This window comes from Poeciliopsis prolifica, unplaced genomic scaffold, assembly GCF_027474105.1.
Source record: "Poeciliopsis prolifica strain line A6 unplaced genomic scaffold, Auburn_PproV2 SCAFFOLD011, whole genome shotgun sequence".
Taxonomy (NCBI): Eukaryota; Metazoa; Chordata; class Actinopteri; order Cyprinodontiformes; family Poeciliidae; genus Poeciliopsis; species Poeciliopsis prolifica.
The window spans coordinates 4,943,835-4,961,613 of record NW_026562386.1 but is presented as its reverse complement, the minus strand read 5'-3'; the positions used below and the strand labels follow the sequence as shown (position 1 = coordinate 4,961,613).

Below are 17,779 nucleotides of genomic sequence, written 5' to 3'. Positions count from 1 at the left end.
TGGACAGCCAAACCTGGGCACGTTAGAGTTTGTTTTGAACATCCTTAGTTGGTTAAAAAATTTTTGAGACCTCATTAAATCCCTTCTACTCATTATCAGGCTTCTTTTCAAAGATCTCCAACAGCTCAAAAAATGTCTCTTTTGACCTCACCATAATGTTTACTCTCACTTCACAGTCAGGAACACACCACACTAAAGGTCAAAGGTTTAAACAGGGCAGAAAACTTTCAAAATGTTGAGTAATTAAGTCATAACTATGTGCAGCCGATGTGTTAAGCCTTTTTAAAGCCATTTAAAGATAAGAAATGTTGCTGTCCAACTTAATTTCCCTTTTTATTACATTTTATGCATCATTTGACAAAAGGGTGTTTTCTCTGGATTTTATTGTTAATTTATATTTCTTAAGTTTTCCATTTTAATAAATTTGATATAACATTTAACATATGTTGGGAGAGCACACAAGGTGAAGGCGGCGCTAATTTATTCACATAATTGTCTGTATATATGCTACAGTATACTGGAGTTGGCATGGATGTTTTACCTGTTTGAGATTTAGCATTAATATTAATTATTGAATGCAATTTCAAACCATGAAAAACTTTTCAATTCTATTTTTTCTCACTTAGTAACTCTAGTTCTGTTTTTTTTTTGTTTTCCCTTATTCATTCCTCACCTACTTACTACCACTTGGCTCCTTCCAACTTCACTTTCCTTCTCATTTATATCTGTTCTGGGCAGTCGGCGTTAGCAATGCCGTTCCTCATTTAGGTTTGCCTTTTCGTCTCCTCTTTTATCACTTTTGACCTCTGTTCACAGCTACTAAGTAACATCTCTACTCTTGATCATGTAAGTTACTCCCTTCCCCCATCACCTCCTCTCACGTGCGTTTCATCCATCAGTCTGTTTTTCTCTCTGTATTTTTCAGGCCTTGTCTCTGATTTTGACATGCTCTCCTGCTCTTGACAGATAGAAATGGCTGTAGATGTTTTTTTCAACCTTGTCCTTCATGTCTTTGCTCTCCTGTCCATCTTTACTGCCACCCGAATCCTGCTCAATAGTGTGTTTCATTTCCATTCAATGTGTCTCTCCTTTCTTTCCTTAATCAGACTTTTTCTCTCTTCATCCCTCGTCTGCTCTTTTTTTCTGCGTCAGTGTCATTCCTTTTTCCTTTTTCTGTCTAACTTCTTGTCTTTTTCTACCTCCACTGTCAAATGTTTGGGAACTAGCCTAGATACCGGAAATCAAGGACCAAATGTAGGAGTTTTTGTTTTTTCCTATAAATTGCTTCCCCATCTTGCTGATCTTTTCACATAATGACTTTATCTATTTCATTTAGCAAAGCTACATCATCCATCAACATGTCATAATCAATTCTCTTCATTTTCTCCTTGCCCTTTCCACAACTCCATTTTTCTCTACAGTAGCCTTTAAATTACTCCCTCATTAGTTTGGATGCCCAACATAGTAATTATGAGAAAGATATCACATAATCAGGATCAAAAAGTAACAAGTGCACCAGGATATAACTGGTTTGAACAATACAAACCAGTTATATCCTGCTAATGCACCAGTATACGGTTTCCTAAACTCATGAAGGTAAAACCAAAATGTAATTTAATGTGAACGTTGAAATTGTTGTCCTCTTATCTTTGAGAAAAAAAACATTTTTGAGTGTATTTTTTATACATTACAAAATGCAGTTGATTTCTAAAGAAAATTAACTTGTATGTGAAGAAAATGTAGATAATGACACCATATAGATTTCACACGTTCAATTATTTTGTGATCTGTCTGAATAGTGACTGGTCTAAAGTTGTCTTACTCACAACAAAGAAAGAGGACAGGGAAGCCTCCTTGTTTCTTTATGACGAACAGATTGGACCATGTCTGGGAAATAAACGTGTCAGGAGGAAAAACAAAGGCCATTTTCAAGGTCGTTTTTGAACTAAATAAGTGCACTTATGGGTAAACTAGCCTATGAAAGAAATCTATGGGCTTCTTGTGACACATAAAAATGTCACTCCTTAAATGTGCAAGGATTTTGCTGATGCAGTTTAGCACAGAACAAGGATATGCAGTACCGTGCAAAAAGTGTTTTCCATTTTATGACTTTTCAATAAATTTCAATTTCATACATTTTCAATGTATGATTTAAAGTGATTTTTCAACATCAAGTGCTTAAATACAAATAAAGAAAAAAGTACATATAGTAAACATTTTTTCACAAATAGGATTTGTGACCTTAGTCGATGCTTTATTCAACTTTCATTTGCTACAAGGTTTGTGGAGGGTATGACCTTTCCGGCTCTGGATGTTTAGAGAAAAAATATACTCTATTACAAAATAACTCATTCAGATTAGATGGAGAGCAGATGCAGATATCCATTTTCAGGATTTTCCAGATAAGTATGCTTTTATTGGGTGTAGCACTTGGCTTTGAATGAGACAGTTGGTCCTGTTTTTCTTTAGCTTCTCAAATCTGATGTATTTAACCACTAATGATTATAAAGACTGCTGGTTGACCAATTTGGTGTTTATTTAAAATGTATACTTAAACATTGTCACAGTGACAAAACCTGCTAAAAGTGTTTTAGATTTGCTCATGGTTCATCTTTTTGCCCTTTTGCCACTTCTCCAATTTTGCTCCTTAAGTTTTTCTCATTTGTGGCTTTCCCTCCTTACTCTCTTTTTCCTATCCACTTGTTGTACTTGCAACACTTTATAGCATAACTGTAGTTGCTTTTGTTACTTTAGGGTGGTCGGTAGAAATTTTTTTTGCTCCCTTACATCATGTCTCCTCTTCCCTTAGTGCACCATCTTCCCCTCTTCTTTTATTTTTGTTACTATTGCTAAAGTTGCCTTTAGTAACAAAATGTGCAGAGGGGAAAAGCTGATGTAATACATGTGCGCACTGAAAGCTACCCGCTTATCATTTTTTTTGTTCTAGTTGCATTAAAACCAATTTCATTGAAAGGGACCAGTTTTTTATCTACTTATTTCCCTCCTTTTATCTCATTTGCAGAACTTTTGAATTTTCTATTTTCCTTTGGTAATACAAAGAATAATAAAAAAATGTAAAGAAAATAACTGTAAATTTATATAATTTATCTGATAAATATCCAGTGCATGAGAGGACATTTTCTTCCTGGAATGAGGGTTAAGACTTTGGATAAATTTGGAAAAATGGCTCAGTAATTTGAAGAACCAGTTTAGCATATTAGAAAACTATTAAAAACACACACATTGTTATTGTGTCAAAAATGTTTAAAACGATCACAAACGGCCCTTTGAACATAAACACTTGAATGCAAAGTTATTAGTGAAATGTATTATGGTTACAATTATTGTTAGTTTTCTTGATTATTTTAAAGTCAAAGAATGTTTCAAACTTTTATTTTTTTTTGCAGTTATCATTTTTGGGGATCTATTTACTTGGAATATAAATATTCTTTCTAATTTTGTCACTCAAGTTACTTCCACAGACATATTGTACATTTTTTTACAAACATATATTATTTTCTTGCGCTAACAATAAATTTCTACATGCAACTAAAATTAACTAATATTGAACCAAATTGTTTTGTTTTTGTTTGTTTGTTTTGTTTCAGTCTATCATTGCTGCTGAACGGCAACCTTGCATTCGCTCAGGAAATTTACATTTCAGGGAGTCCCAAGAAAAATGTCCTGCATTTACATAACTTTATGAAGTCTAGTCAAAGTTGCATTCTGTTTTTAAAAAATATCAGGGAAACTAGAAAGTCATGAAAGCAGATTATCAGTTTTGATTCTCACAAATAACATAAACAAAAACATTGATGGTTGGAACCCAATGTGATAATGCACAAGCAATTTTAATTACCAATCTTGATATTTAGATTTTTATGCAATTAAATTCAATATCTTTTTTAAATTTAGATCAAGCACATCAATTTTATCCTATTAATCTTTTAAAGAAGCGTCAGTGGAAGCTTCTAGTATTTTGGTAATTTAAGATGATAATTATTAAATTCATTCCAGTTTATTTCTTGAGTTCTCCACATTTTCTTTTACAAATTGTGGCCATTATTCACTTACCTTTCAGGCTGCTTCTCATCATGGTCTTTACCACAGTGATTGGCAGGAGCATGTCAAAAAGACCATTAAATAGACCATAGCGAATCTAATTCTATGTCCTCTGCAACCTGATTGTGTTGATGCTGTCTTACGTCTTCCATCTGCTCCAACTTCCTGTAGATATGCTTCATATGGAACAGTTTGAGCTCCTCCGAAGAAAAATAGCTGCTGGATATTTATGTCTTCTTCCAAAGTTAAATAAGTAAATATTTCAGTACTTATGAAATAAAGTTTTGGAAGACATTTTATTAGAATTCAACTCGACTCCCTCTTCTGAAATAGCCATGAGATTGCTGTGGAACAGAAAAGGGAAATACACGTGCTACTACTTAATGAAAATCTATATAGTGTTGTCACATTTGCTCGATCTTTCAGTGAATATTTTTTAATGGAACCACAGACAAATGTGACGTGAAATAGAGTTTACTCTCATGAAAACAAGAGTGACACTTTTCCCTGAATCTGAAAATAAGGAAAACACTTTTTCGTCAGTGGTTCCCATCATTGCAGGTTATTTTTTATGACCTATAAATAATAACCTATTTTTATAGATGCAACCATAAAACACATAGTGCTTTCCATACATAAATTGACCAGGAACTCTAAAAATAAACTGTTCAAGATTTTGTGTTTTCTCTCAAAAAGATTTCATAAATAATAAAGAGAGCATACACACAAAACATATTCTTCATTTTTCTCCTTTTTTGTTGGCTTTTTTTTATTGTTATGTTTTTAAATTTCTCCAGAAGTAACAACTGGATATTAGAATGACACAGAGGAACACTTCAACCAATCATTTTAACTTCTTTGAACAATTTTTAAAAATTCTGCTTTAACCTGGTTGCTGGATTTTTCACACCTAAAGCTATAAAGCTAAAGCACATTTCATTTAGAAACACAATTCTTTTTTGGCAGGATTCTATGACAAATACCACATCTTGACTTGGCCATATTTACCCATTCGACTTTCCAAAAGTTGCTGAAGCTTTTGTAAATCGCCGACCCCATAGTTTCCCATCAGATTTTGTAAGGGCCATTCCAAAAATGTTGATGCTCTTCCGATAAAGCCCTTTTTGTTGAACTCAATGCATGCTTGAAATCACTGAAGAACTGAAAAATGAAATCCCGTCTCGTCTTCAGCTTTCTGTCAGATAACCAGAAGTGTTGGGTAAGAACTGATTGGTATTTGGAGCTGTTCATGATTGCATCCAAGTCAAAACATCCAAAGAAATGAAGAGATTGTCAACACATATAGAGAACAACCATTGCTTTGTTCTTTGGCTTCTTGGCAGCCTCCCTGAGCACTTAAATAATGTAAATGAGCAAATGTCCGTATGAGCCTGTGAGGAAAGCCAAATAGATGTTTTTTCAGGTTAATCAGAATCACTGTGGATAATGCTGAGAGTGTACCCAGGAAGATTAAATTAATTAAAATAAAGATGTGAATAATTATGCCTTGGTAGTTTCATTATTTTTTCTCTCTTTTCTTCTTTGTTTTCATTTTGCAGTTTGAATGTGGACCAAATATTTCTAAATGGAAGGAGAAAATGATTAGTATTGACTTATCAGGTTTCAGTTTTTCACATCCCATAAACTTGAAATACCTAGCAGGGGTGAATACACTTTTGATACATTGGTGGATATGCTGACAGTAAAGGACTTTCATGTGACACAATTCCCTTTTCTGTTCTGCATCCTGATTACTGTGTCTCCTGCTGTTTGTGAAGCATATAAATTGAGAACATTTTTCACAGCAGAGGTCGATATTTTCTAAATCTATAATGCTGCAATCTGTAATTACATGGCAGTTCTTTCCTCCAACCATTTTCCTGCACTCTGTGTGCTTTTCTTTGTATAAAGAGTTGAAATGTTTGAAGATGGTCTTTCATTCAAGACTAAGATCTCTTAGCTTCCACCCCTTGCTGAAAGGAGGGTTTATTCTTCTGACTAAGCTTTTCCATGATATTTACCATTATAGAAAATGGTTGAAACAAGCTGCACCACAATAACATATTTTTTATACACTGCAGAATATGAGGGCTGTGCTTCTGTGTCCAAGAAGTGGATTCTGTGGAAAAGCTTAAGTCTTGTCTTTCAGGGTTTTCCTTTTTCTCATCTTATTCTGTTTTCTGAAAAATTTTGTCTTTCACAAAATGCACTTTAATTCCAGGTATTAATGCAATTAATTTTAACTTTGCCTCTGTTGACCACAAGGGATTCTGCTTTGTTTTTAATTCTAAATTATTATATTTGTATTCTTCCAGGATGACGGGTACAACTCTTCCCTCACCAGTGATATCGAATAAAAACTGGCTTCGGATACATTTCACTTCAGACAGCAATCATAGAAGAAAAGGATTTAGTGCTCAGTATCAAGGTATGTTAAACTGTTTTCATCTTGATGATGCCAGTTTTTGAACTTCTTGGTGTGCAAGGAGAGGAGTTCAAAAATGTAATCTTTAAAAAAACAAAAACATTTTACGCAGTTATATTTAGTTAAGTATTAAGAACCTCAAATAGTTAGAAAATGTACAGTATATTGACGGTGTGCTGTATTATGAATTTCATTTATTTCTACTTTGTGCATAATCCACATGCCATTAGCAAGTCTTAAACTTTAACAGCAGAAGATTTACCAATCTATTGCATCACATCCTTTACACATGTAGCTGGTTTTCTTTCAGATATGCTGTAGCAACCTTTTTGTTACCATAAAAACTTGAGCATCTATTTTTAAGATTAGTTTAAATAAACATGAATATATTTTTAAGTCCACACGATAAAAAACTGACATTATTTGATTACAGTATACTCAAAGTATTTATAAAGGAATATCTTTTACAGCTGCAGTGTGTAACTTTTATGTAAAAAACAAAACAGTTTTTTACATAGTTGTTAAAACAGACAGCTCCTTGGTTTAGATAGTGTGCTTGGATTTTTCTACCCTTAAGAATGAACATCTTAATTAAAAACTGTATTTTGTTTTTACTAATATTTAAATTTGTTTGATGTTCTGAAGCACTGAAGTGTGACAAAAATGCCAAAAAAAGGAAGAGATAAAAAGGAAATACAGAATGGGGCTCTCCATTGTGGTTTCAACATTATTGCATGCTAACTTTAATATTTTCAAAAAATAATAAGGCGTGACATATTATGGTTAAATTAATTATTTTGTGTTGAGAACATTTAATGAAGTCTGGATGTCCTAACTGGACTTGCTAGCCTTTTTATTGTTATATAATAATATTATTGTTGGGCATTAGCATAGAAAAAAGTGCATGTTCCTGGTCAGGTTTAATTGGTTACACCTATCACATGCAGCCAGATTAACCAAATCCTGTCTGTCTGTCTGCCAGGCTAACTGATGTCCTTTCTTGTTCTCTTTGTGCTCTCTTTCTCTCTCTCTCCATCCCTTTTTCTTAGTTATTGGTCTGTTGCTCTTGCCATTGGTGCTTTCTTTGTGTGCGTGTGTGTGAGAGCAAGACAGGGAGGAAGAGAGAGTGAGATGTATTTTCATGCCGAGCCTTTCATACACAAGCCTGCCTGTAGTGTGGTTGTAACACAGATATTTTTTTGTTATCCTCTGCAGCGGTGCCACTTAAGATAAAATAGATGGAATAAATTTTAATGACTCTCCTTTCCTACTTTTTCTCCTGACTTTTCCTTGTTTTTTAATTGATTTTCATATTTTTTTCTCATGCTTTTCACATTTTACCAACGCAGAATAAACACTATGCTAGATATGACATTGATCACAAAACGGGATTATTACACATTGGTGAAACATAACAAATGGCACCCTGGGGGTAAAGAAAAGTGGTGTAGGAAAAGACGTACTGCAATTAAAGTTTAATGGAGTATGATTTATAATTAACCGTATAACCCCCTTTTCTTCTTGTCTCTGCAGTGAAGAAAGCCATAGAGTTGAAGTCCAGAGGGGTAAAGATGATGCCCAGTAAAGACTCCAGTCACAAAAATGCTGTCTGTAAGTACTCTATTATCGCCAATATTATGTGTGATATTGGAGACTCTCAAAAACTCAATTCGAAACAGACCTGGCAACATGCACACACACATACACGGTGTGCAGAAAAGAACACAAGGTGCATTCATCTTTCATGTGGCATAGCCTGAGATTTCATCTATTTTTCAGAGAAGTTGACCTTCTTTGAGATAAGAATTTGGAGACATTTTATTTATATATATAATTATTATTTGTGCTAGAGCAAGAAGTATTACGTATTTCTCAATCAGAAAAGAAATTGAGGTGTTAAAATTCCTCGTAGCTCCACACCAGCTACCAAACCAAACAGGGAAGTTTGATTATGTTTCAAGAAGCAACAAATGCACTTATGAATAAAGAAAAGACAGTAATGCATTTGTTTACTTTAAGTAGACAAATGCTGATAAAAGTATTCTCTTAGTGCAAAACCAAAATGCCTATTTTGTTCACTCATATTTTAAATACACACAAATTGATTCAGTGAATTAACTATGAGACATTAATGTTTCAAATGTCTAGGTGAAGCGCTTCAAAATTCAGACAATCTGATGCAAACAAATATATAATCACAGTTTTATTAAAAACTAAATACCCCCTTTTAGATGTTTATGCAACATTCATATTTTGAAAAATTCTCTTTTGTTTTCTAGCCTCAGAGACATTTTTTCAGTAACCTGAATAAATTAACTTTACTGCTATTCATTTTCACCTTCCTTATTGCTTGTTTTCATGTCTATGACTTAAAACTTTTAAACCATTTTAAAGCTTTTGGGTGAAGAACAATACACAAATACAATACATAAAACACAATATTCCATTATTTATATGCTTTATTATCTGATTTCATGGTGTTTTACAAGAAAATATTCATATTACATAAAATTTCAATACACTCATGAGCTCTACAAATTGTAAGGCATCCATTGGTCCAGATTTTACAGCATATGTCCTTCTCTAAAGCGACTTAAGTCTTACTCCGCTTGTCCAATAACGATTGTGCTTTCCCATCTATAATCATTATGTGGATCTGAAAAAAATTATGGTAGTTTCAGTTAACTGACCAACCTGGCGAATCATTAAGCTTTAAATTAACTTTGTACAATAATAAACAAATATGTGGCTGTGAGAATGGATCCCAAAGCTAAAAAGGCTTACATATTGGTATGGTGAGATTACCAGAGCATTAACCATCTAAAGTTAATGAGGCTTAAAGTCAGGTCAACTTCTGATTTTGAACTGGTCTTTGAACACCACTTTTTGTGCGGCATCTCTCCCAGTGGCAACATAATGACTCTACAGTGGAAACTTTACAGTCTGTGTGCAATACATAATCATTATAAAGAAACACAAGATGATGGTAATGACTTTTATCTGTCTAGAGAATCGAGTGCTTATGAATTATAATCTGAAAGAATGTCTCCAACAGCCTCTTACTTATATTAAAGCACAGTTTGATATAAGCACAAAGAGAGCTATATGTTTAAAAAGGGCCTTTTATGAAAAAAATACTTCAAAAGTTTAACTGGTAGAGTCCCAAGAAGCACTAAAATCCAATGTAATGTAGCAACATTAAAATAAAAGACTGAACAGTAAGATAATATAGCATATTTAATTTAATAGCAACTTCTTTTGTTCTTACCTTCCTTAACAGGAATGTTATCTCATTGTGTGGATGTTTCATAATTAGAGAGGCTGAAAGATTATGATTAAGGATTTTTACTCTCCAGACAACGACAAAGAGCCATAATGAATCATCACTGCGAGAGTGTGATTTATAATGAGGGTCTTCTTCAGGGTACTCAGGCAACATGGTGCCGCTCTACAGTCCACTTAAATGAATGACCACTTCAAATTAAAAAATTACAAGATCAAACAACATCCCAGGTAGAGCTTTGTTAGAAAAGCCTCGCAAGATACGTTCTCTTCGGCATTAGAATATTATAGTGATCCTATGTGGTAAATACATGCCTGCATACTTCATCTCTAAGGTAGATTGACCTTTTGAGCAACGAGAAGGTGAAGAAGAGAGAAGGCAAATGGATAAGAGGCAGCAAGAAGATGTCAGCAGAGAAAAGCATATGATCTTACCCCACTTCACACATTGCTCTCCTCATCCAACTGGCACCTTAAGAGTACCTTGAAAGCTCTTACCTTGAAAACCTTATTTGATCACAAACACGCACATGCAAACACACTCGTTTCTTTACTTCTTCCACTATTCAAAGTTTCAAATTCAGCTTGTTTTATGAGGGTTAAAGCTGCAGTCTGTCGCTTCTATAAAGAAACTGTTTTTACTTGTGAAAACTGTCACCATGTTATGATGGCATGAGACAGATAATCTGTGAAAAGATTGCTCTCCTCCACTTCCAGCTCGTGTTGCTATTACCATCTGAAGAAATGTACAGCTCCCGACCAGAATCAACCAATCAGAGCCATGAGATGGGTCTGTCGATCAACTCATGCGCTAATGGCGGAGAAACAACTTATTGTTACAGGAAAACCATTTGTCTGCCATCATTGGTGGCCATGCTAACTAGACTGAGGATTCATAACAGGCTATGCTAGCTGCAGCATAGCACACATCCAGGGGGAGGACGAGCGATTTATGAGCGGTCAATCAAAATCTGGAAATTTTGATTGATAGTGCTAAAACTCTCCTCCTGGCTCTGATTGCAATGAGTTCCTAGTTAGCAATGGGAGAAGGCAGAGGAGTATTTTTTTTAATAAATCATACCATACAGTCACAGTACAGTATCAAAAAATAGTTAAGCATTAAGCTTTAAGCATAACTTTGCCTCAATTTGTTTCCCCCCCAATTCCTGGTTTTAGAAATTGTAGTAGGCAACAGCAAAACCATGACAAGAGCATACATGTTCTTCTTTGTTACTTTCTAAAACATTAGAAGCATAATATACACATATACCAAGCTAATAAAGTTACACCCATCTGCAACTTTATTAGCTTGGTATTGGTACCATAATAAAGAACCATTTCTGTTCTTACTAGCAGGAAGGAGCAGCTTGCACACTGGTGCAAAGGCATATTATACCCAAGCTGTATTCTGAATAATTTGCACATATCGCAGGAGGTCAGTGTTTTAATGAGGTAAATCTCTAAAAAGCAGGGTCAGCACAGATAGTCACCACAGAGAAAAAAATATTCCACAAATTCCTAAAAAGTTGACTTTCAGAGATGAAACGTTTGCTGAAGACACTTTGATGATATTGAAATGACGCCGTGCATCATAAGCTTGTGTTTAAATGATGAATAGTCTTTTAAGTGCAAATATGGGATTAAGTCAGCGTGAGCAGTTTTGACATCAACCCAAAAGTCATATTTGTCATCTTTTTCCTGTAACAATCTCATGTTGTTTTCATGAGCTGGATTTGTTTCTGCAATCTAAACCTTGTGTTTGATGCCAATGAATGCCATTTGAACATGGGCGGGAGATAGAACGAGCGCACTGAGAGATACTGAAAGAGAAAGTGTGCATTTGAATGTTTGTGTGATGATTTTTGGACAGAACATCAAAAACACAGTCGAGCAAAAAGACAGCTTGTTCTGTTTGCATCATATCTCACACAAACATGCACACACAATGTCTATACACGCACAAAGCCCAGAGCACACACACGAAATGCAGTCACACAAACACAGCAAATCATTCATCCATCTTCTATGCTGGGATGCACAAAACTTCGGCTTCCCTTTATAAATTACAGCTAATGTGTGTGAGACGAAGAAGTGGCTGAGCTTACGGAGAATGCAGAACTCGAAAAAGGAAAGAAATGAGAGAAATGATATAGGAAAGGACAGGTAGAAAGAAAAAGGGAAGCCCAAAAAGGCTAGATGTTTCTCTTTCCTCGGGTTATATTTAAAGCCCTGCAGGATATGTTTTTTTTTTCCCCTCCTTTGTACTTATGTGCTGTCTTTTGAGCAAGCCTTTCCCTTCAAATTTTTTTGACTTTCTAACCAATATTATTCATCCAGAGAGTTCCATTATGACAGAACTGGTCTAAACTGGTTTCTGTCAAGTTGTCTGGTCTAATTTACATTCACATTCCATGTTCGGCATGCCGCAGGTGCTTCCAGCTGCTCGAAAACCAATGCAATATTCTGAATATAAGATAGAGACAATTTATCTTGTGTTTTGCATTTGTGCCGTTTTAAAACTTCCTCTAAGCAGATTGATGATTCAAAGAGAAAATGATACACTGCACCAAGAAGTGAGAAGCATTCTCACGCTCAAATCTCTGCAGATAACTTAAAAGTTTAGTCTGTCATTTTGATTTTATGCAAAGCCTTTCTGAAATTAATTTTGCATCGCTTCTATTAAGCCTTTGTGTCATTGTCACCCTAGATTATTTAAGCTGCACAAGAGTTACTTCCCATTTAAAAAAAAATGCTAACGGTCTGTTGCTTAATAAAACTTTGAAGCAAGATGCTGAAGGCACAATATTAACATTTTGAAAGCTGGCGTTTGAAACCACTCAATAACTTAATAACTTATGAAAGTAAGAGCATGCTACGGCATATACTACCAACGAGATATTTTTTTATTTTGTCACTGCACTTAAAAAAAATTCTCAGATCAGGCTTTTGTTGTGATGCTTATTGATTACATTGTAAAGTGAATCAGGCTAAGGTAGTTTGCTACTGTGCAAAGCAAGGAAAAGGGAAAATTGTAAAGGAAAAGTGTTGATAACTTGACATTTACCATAATGACATCAAAATATCATTTGACACTGATGCGACAGACTGGCGACCTGTCCAGGGTTTACCCTGCCTCTTGCCCGAAACGTTCACTGGAGATGGGCACCTCCTGACCCCACTAGGGACAAGGGTGTTAGAAAATGGATGGATGGATTGATATGATGTTCAAAACTGTTTGCAACTGAAACTAGATGTTTCTTGTCTCTTGAATTTTTATCAAATTCAATGTTCAGTGTTTTACAAGGCAACACAAGTTAATACAAAGCACTGTGTTTAAATGCAGGAGCTTAATATTAAAGAGGAAAACAACCCAAACCTACATGGCTCTGTGTGAAAAAGTGATTGACTCCCCCCTGTCCAGGCTTCAGGACCTGGAATGAAAGGGAATGTCTGGCCATCTGTTTGTGACCTCAAGCTGAAACAAACTTGGGCTCCAACCCATCTCTGAATGACTGAAGATTAACAGAATGAATGCTTTGCAGTGACCTTGTCAAAGTCTTGACCTGAATTGAGATGCTGGGGCGTGACATTGTGGCAGAATTTAGACAATTCTGCAAAGATGAGTGGGCAGTGGGCCAGGATTACTGCAAAAGGCTCAATGCGAGACATTGCAAATGCTTGATTGCGGTTTTTGCTGCTCAGTGTGGCACAACCAGTTATTACATTTAGGGGGCTATCACTTTTATACACAAGGCCATTTGGCTTTGAATTTGATAAATTCTGCACCTTGTAAAATAACAATATTTTCCCATTATGTTATGTCTAAGAATAAAAAAAATGGATCATAAATATGAGTGGACAAAACAATTGCATTAATTGGGACAATCTATTTGAAGAAAAAACAATTAAGTCACTAATATTGCTGTATTATTTCCCCTTGGCTATAAAATTTTATGCTGTCTGCAAATTCAATATGTATACTATTGTGGATCCTTATTGTCAAATTAAAACAATTTGTCCCTTTCTTTTCCTCTTTCTTCTCCTGCTACCAATTTCTCAACTTCCTTCTCTTGTTTCCTGAGAATGAGAATTGTGTTATGTCTTGACATTCTGCACAAACCGATGTATTGTTCTGTATTCATATTGATTAAATATTTGAAATCAATTGTTCTGTACATACTGCATAGCCCTTTTGTATTTCCTGATAATATTCTCTTTTTTTCAGTGAGTCAGAGTGGCCTTGCTGGTGACGTTTGTCCTGATCCTGGAGTTCCTGAAAATGGCAAAAGGATGGGTTCAGTCTTCCAGTAAGTTCATCTTCTCTATGCCTTTCAGAGCGACATGGCCAGATCGGCTCACTGGCCAAAGATCATTCCAGTCTCCAACATTACACTGGAGCAGATTCCTTGAATAACCTGAAGTTGGTAATGAAATCATTAAAATGTAAGAAAGCGGGTGCTTTGACCATTGGCAGGTAAAATTAATTACTCTGTTCACTCTGCAATGTTCTGCAGGCAAAATCTACATCCTGTGCCACTTGCCACCCACGTAAAATTGTTACCACCCACACAAACAAACCAATGGAGACTAAAGTGTTATAAAAATAACCAAGGTTTGCCGGGGACGTGTTGTTGTTATAGCACAAGCTTTTAGATGTGGGATATGTGATATAACCACCAAGGCTTAAAGAACCTTTGATTTAATTTATATTTTTAGCCTTTTAAATCCTCTAAAAAAAGATCTGCTGCATGTTAGTCAGACAAGTCTTTTGATGATTGGTTTGTGTCACCTAAAGAAAAGCAAATAATTGTCTGCAATTAACAAACAGATGTAAACAAAGTGGTAAGGTAAGCTTGTTGGGTCGAAGGTGGACCTTCCTTTACTTTGTTACGTGTACCCAATTAACATTCTTATGTTGTTAGGGTAGCAAGCTGATCCAAAGTCTGACTCTTATCTCATCATATCTGATTTTGTTCAAAACAACATAAAGCCTAAACTACAGCAGGAGATTCAGATTAAGATTCACTGTTTTCTTTTTACACTGTCAGAGTTTTGGTTTCAAGCGGTGCTAGGAGCTAATAAAAACAGACCACAACACGGAGCGTGCCAGTAAACCAGGGATATGGTCTGAAGACGGAAGATCAGAGAAGCCTGCTGAGATTGATCTGAGAAAGAATAACAATTTTATGTTGGTGAAAGCTGAAAAGTTTATTAACATTAACAACAGTGACTATTTGATGCGTTTAAATGGCGCCTCCTTCTTTCGAGCAGAGATAATCTTTTATTTCACCCAGCCATGACATTTCAACATTTTCAAATATCAATGCTCACAAGTTAGAATGAGTTAATAAATTGACAGCTGTGTTTAATGACATAAAAAAATCTGTACATGGAAATATACATTTCCGAAAATTTTAATGTACCTTAACATTTTTCACATTTTGCAACAATTTGACCACAGGTTTAAGACTTCAGTGAAATTGTATGTGATGAACCCCACACAGAGAGCTCTGTAATATTGTTAAGATGAAAAAAGGGAATTCATGAGTTCCAAGTACTGTTTTTTTTTTTTTTTTTTTTACAAATAGATAAAACATCTTGCGAGGAGTGTGTCTATTTGTATTCACAGTTAGAGCTGCAAGTCTTTTAGAGTATGTTCCGACAAGCTTTGCACATCATAAGGCTGAAATTTAATTCAATCGTACTGGATGGAGAGCATCTGTGAACATCAATTTTCAAGTCTTGCCACAGACTCTCAAATAGATTTAAGTCTGAACCTTGACTATTATAGGAATATCCTTTGATCAGAACCATTCTGTTGCAGCTCTGGCTCTATTTTTGGAGTTGTTGTCCTGCTGGATGGTAAACTTCATCCCACTGCTAAGTCATTTGCAGCCTATGTCAGGTTTTCTTTCATTCTTCTCCTGTCAGCTTCTGGCCACATTCTGCATGATGCTTACCCTAACCTCTTCTAACAAAGGAATGGTGTGATTAAGACAATATACATTGTTGATTTTCTCTACTCTTTTTTTTTGTTCCCAGGCATTAAAATAAAATTTTGATCTCACCAGATCAGAGCATTTTGTTTTCACATACCTGATTTCCCTGTACATGGTTTGAGTTAAACTTTTATAAATTGCATGTATGGATTACACACCTTTTGGTAATCCAGTTGGGAGATTGGATCTTTGCTGATTAACGCTGTTCTCATCTAGCCTATCAGTTTTGCAGGAAACGGTAAAGAAAAATATTCAATATTTTGATCAAGCATTGAATGTAATTACGCTTAATACAGTTAAGATGATGATAAATTTCTCCTGCTTTGAAGTACTTCTACCAAATAGTGTGAGTTGTTGTAATAAAATGTTCTCCTGAGACATCCTGCTCAAGAGTAACAATTCATATTTCAGTACAGTAGTGACTGAGCACAGCAAAGTGTCCAAGACAGGTCTCTGTGGAGAGTGCTTGACTTTTTAACCAGACCGATGACACAAAAGAAAAATTCAGGCTCAAATCCAGGTCTGCAAACTGTGTTGAAGGATTTGCAACTGTTTTTTTTTTTTTTAACGCCTCGACCAATGAGTGCTATCCAAATATTGATAACTAAAACACAGAAGCCGATCCTGCAAAGGCCATTGGATCTAAAGTAAATATCTGCCATTTCTTATACTACATGATTTGTAGTACTATTACATATTTATTAGTTTGTAGAAAACTGTCTTGTAACACTGGGGTATTGAGAGAACTTTGCTTCAATGTGTTCACATGCTGCATGTGCTGTGCTACAGCCTCAGGTCAAACTCCAGGGCTGCTTTCATGTCCCAGTTCCTCTCTCCAGGGTCCAGTCAAGCAAGGGCTACACACAAAGAACTGCAAGGGGGAGGGTTCTTATCTGAGAGTCTAGCCACTAAAAAAATTGTTCGGCAAATATAGTGAGTCACCCCTCGGTGCCTGTCATTTGCCTGTCAGCAAACATAGACATTATTTTATTTAGGCAGAAGTGATTGTAAAATGATTATCTTTCTTTGCCTTCTGTCTTCTTAACATCAGAAGTAGCTGAATTACATGTTTTGTACGCGAAAGATAGACATTTTATTTGTACTCTATTTCCTGAAATTGTTCTCAGGCCAAGCAAAAATTTTATTGACAATTAGATTTTAAATGTTTATAAAAATTATTGAGATGCCAGATAGAGAGGTCATTAAATACCATGTGCCTGTGTCTCATTTGTTAAAGTTTGTGCAGGTGTGTATGTATGTGTTAGCAAAGATCATCGTAAGTCATAGTGAGTGTTGTGAATTTTTGGTAAAGTGACCGACTGTAGTGCATCATCAGGGTTGAGACGTTGAGATTCACACAAAAGGTCCCATACAGACTTTCACTTCCACCTCTGCCTTTCTGGCAGAGATCAATAGTAGGAAAGTGAAGAGATGAAAACCTCGAGAAGTGGACTGAAGTTTTTTGTGAACAGACACAAAAAACAAACAAGAAACCTGGAAAAGGTGGCTTGCTACCGCAATCTACCAATTATGGAAAAATGTCTATCTTCCTCACAGTGATTTTGTAAAGCCTGAAACCTCACTCTTTTTCTCACTCTCACATTCCTCACTCTCACACTCTTTTTAACACGTTGTTGATGTTGTTTCTAGGGTTGGCTCGAGCGTCCAGTTCAGCTGTGATGACAGCTATGTACTGCATGGATCTAAAAGTATCACTTGTCAACGGGTCACTGACACTCTGGCTGCTTGGAGCGACCACAGACCCATCTGCAGAAGTAAGTTATAACATGATTCTCACTGAAACAAGTTTTTATTTCTTTAGGTGTGTCGCAGATGTCAAAGTTGTTGACACCAAATTATTCGTACCTCTGGATAGGTTTAGATTTAACATAATGAAACTACCTATAAAGAATATCAATACTGGAAAAAACCCATTTGTTTTTATTAACTTTCTTTTAAATGGTATGTTGTAATCATTTATACCCTTCTTATTAACCAATGAAAAAATCTT

General features: G+C 35.4%; 1 protein-coding gene across 1 annotated transcript in view; it reads left to right on the top strand.

Moving 5' to 3' along the window:
- LOC129364073 (CUB and sushi domain-containing protein 1-like) overlaps positions 1-17,779 on the top strand; it is a 386,251-nt gene that overhangs the window by 197,908 nt on the left and 170,564 nt on the right. Inside the window, exons 6-9 of the mRNA XM_055036496.1 lie at positions 6,378-6,490; positions 8,021-8,098; positions 13,995-14,076; positions 17,419-17,543. Coding sequence (XP_054892471.1) covers positions 6,378-6,490; positions 8,021-8,098; positions 13,995-14,076; positions 17,419-17,543 — 398 coding nt within the window. The remainder of the gene's footprint in view (positions 1-6,377; positions 6,491-8,020; positions 8,099-13,994; positions 14,077-17,418; positions 17,544-17,779) is intronic.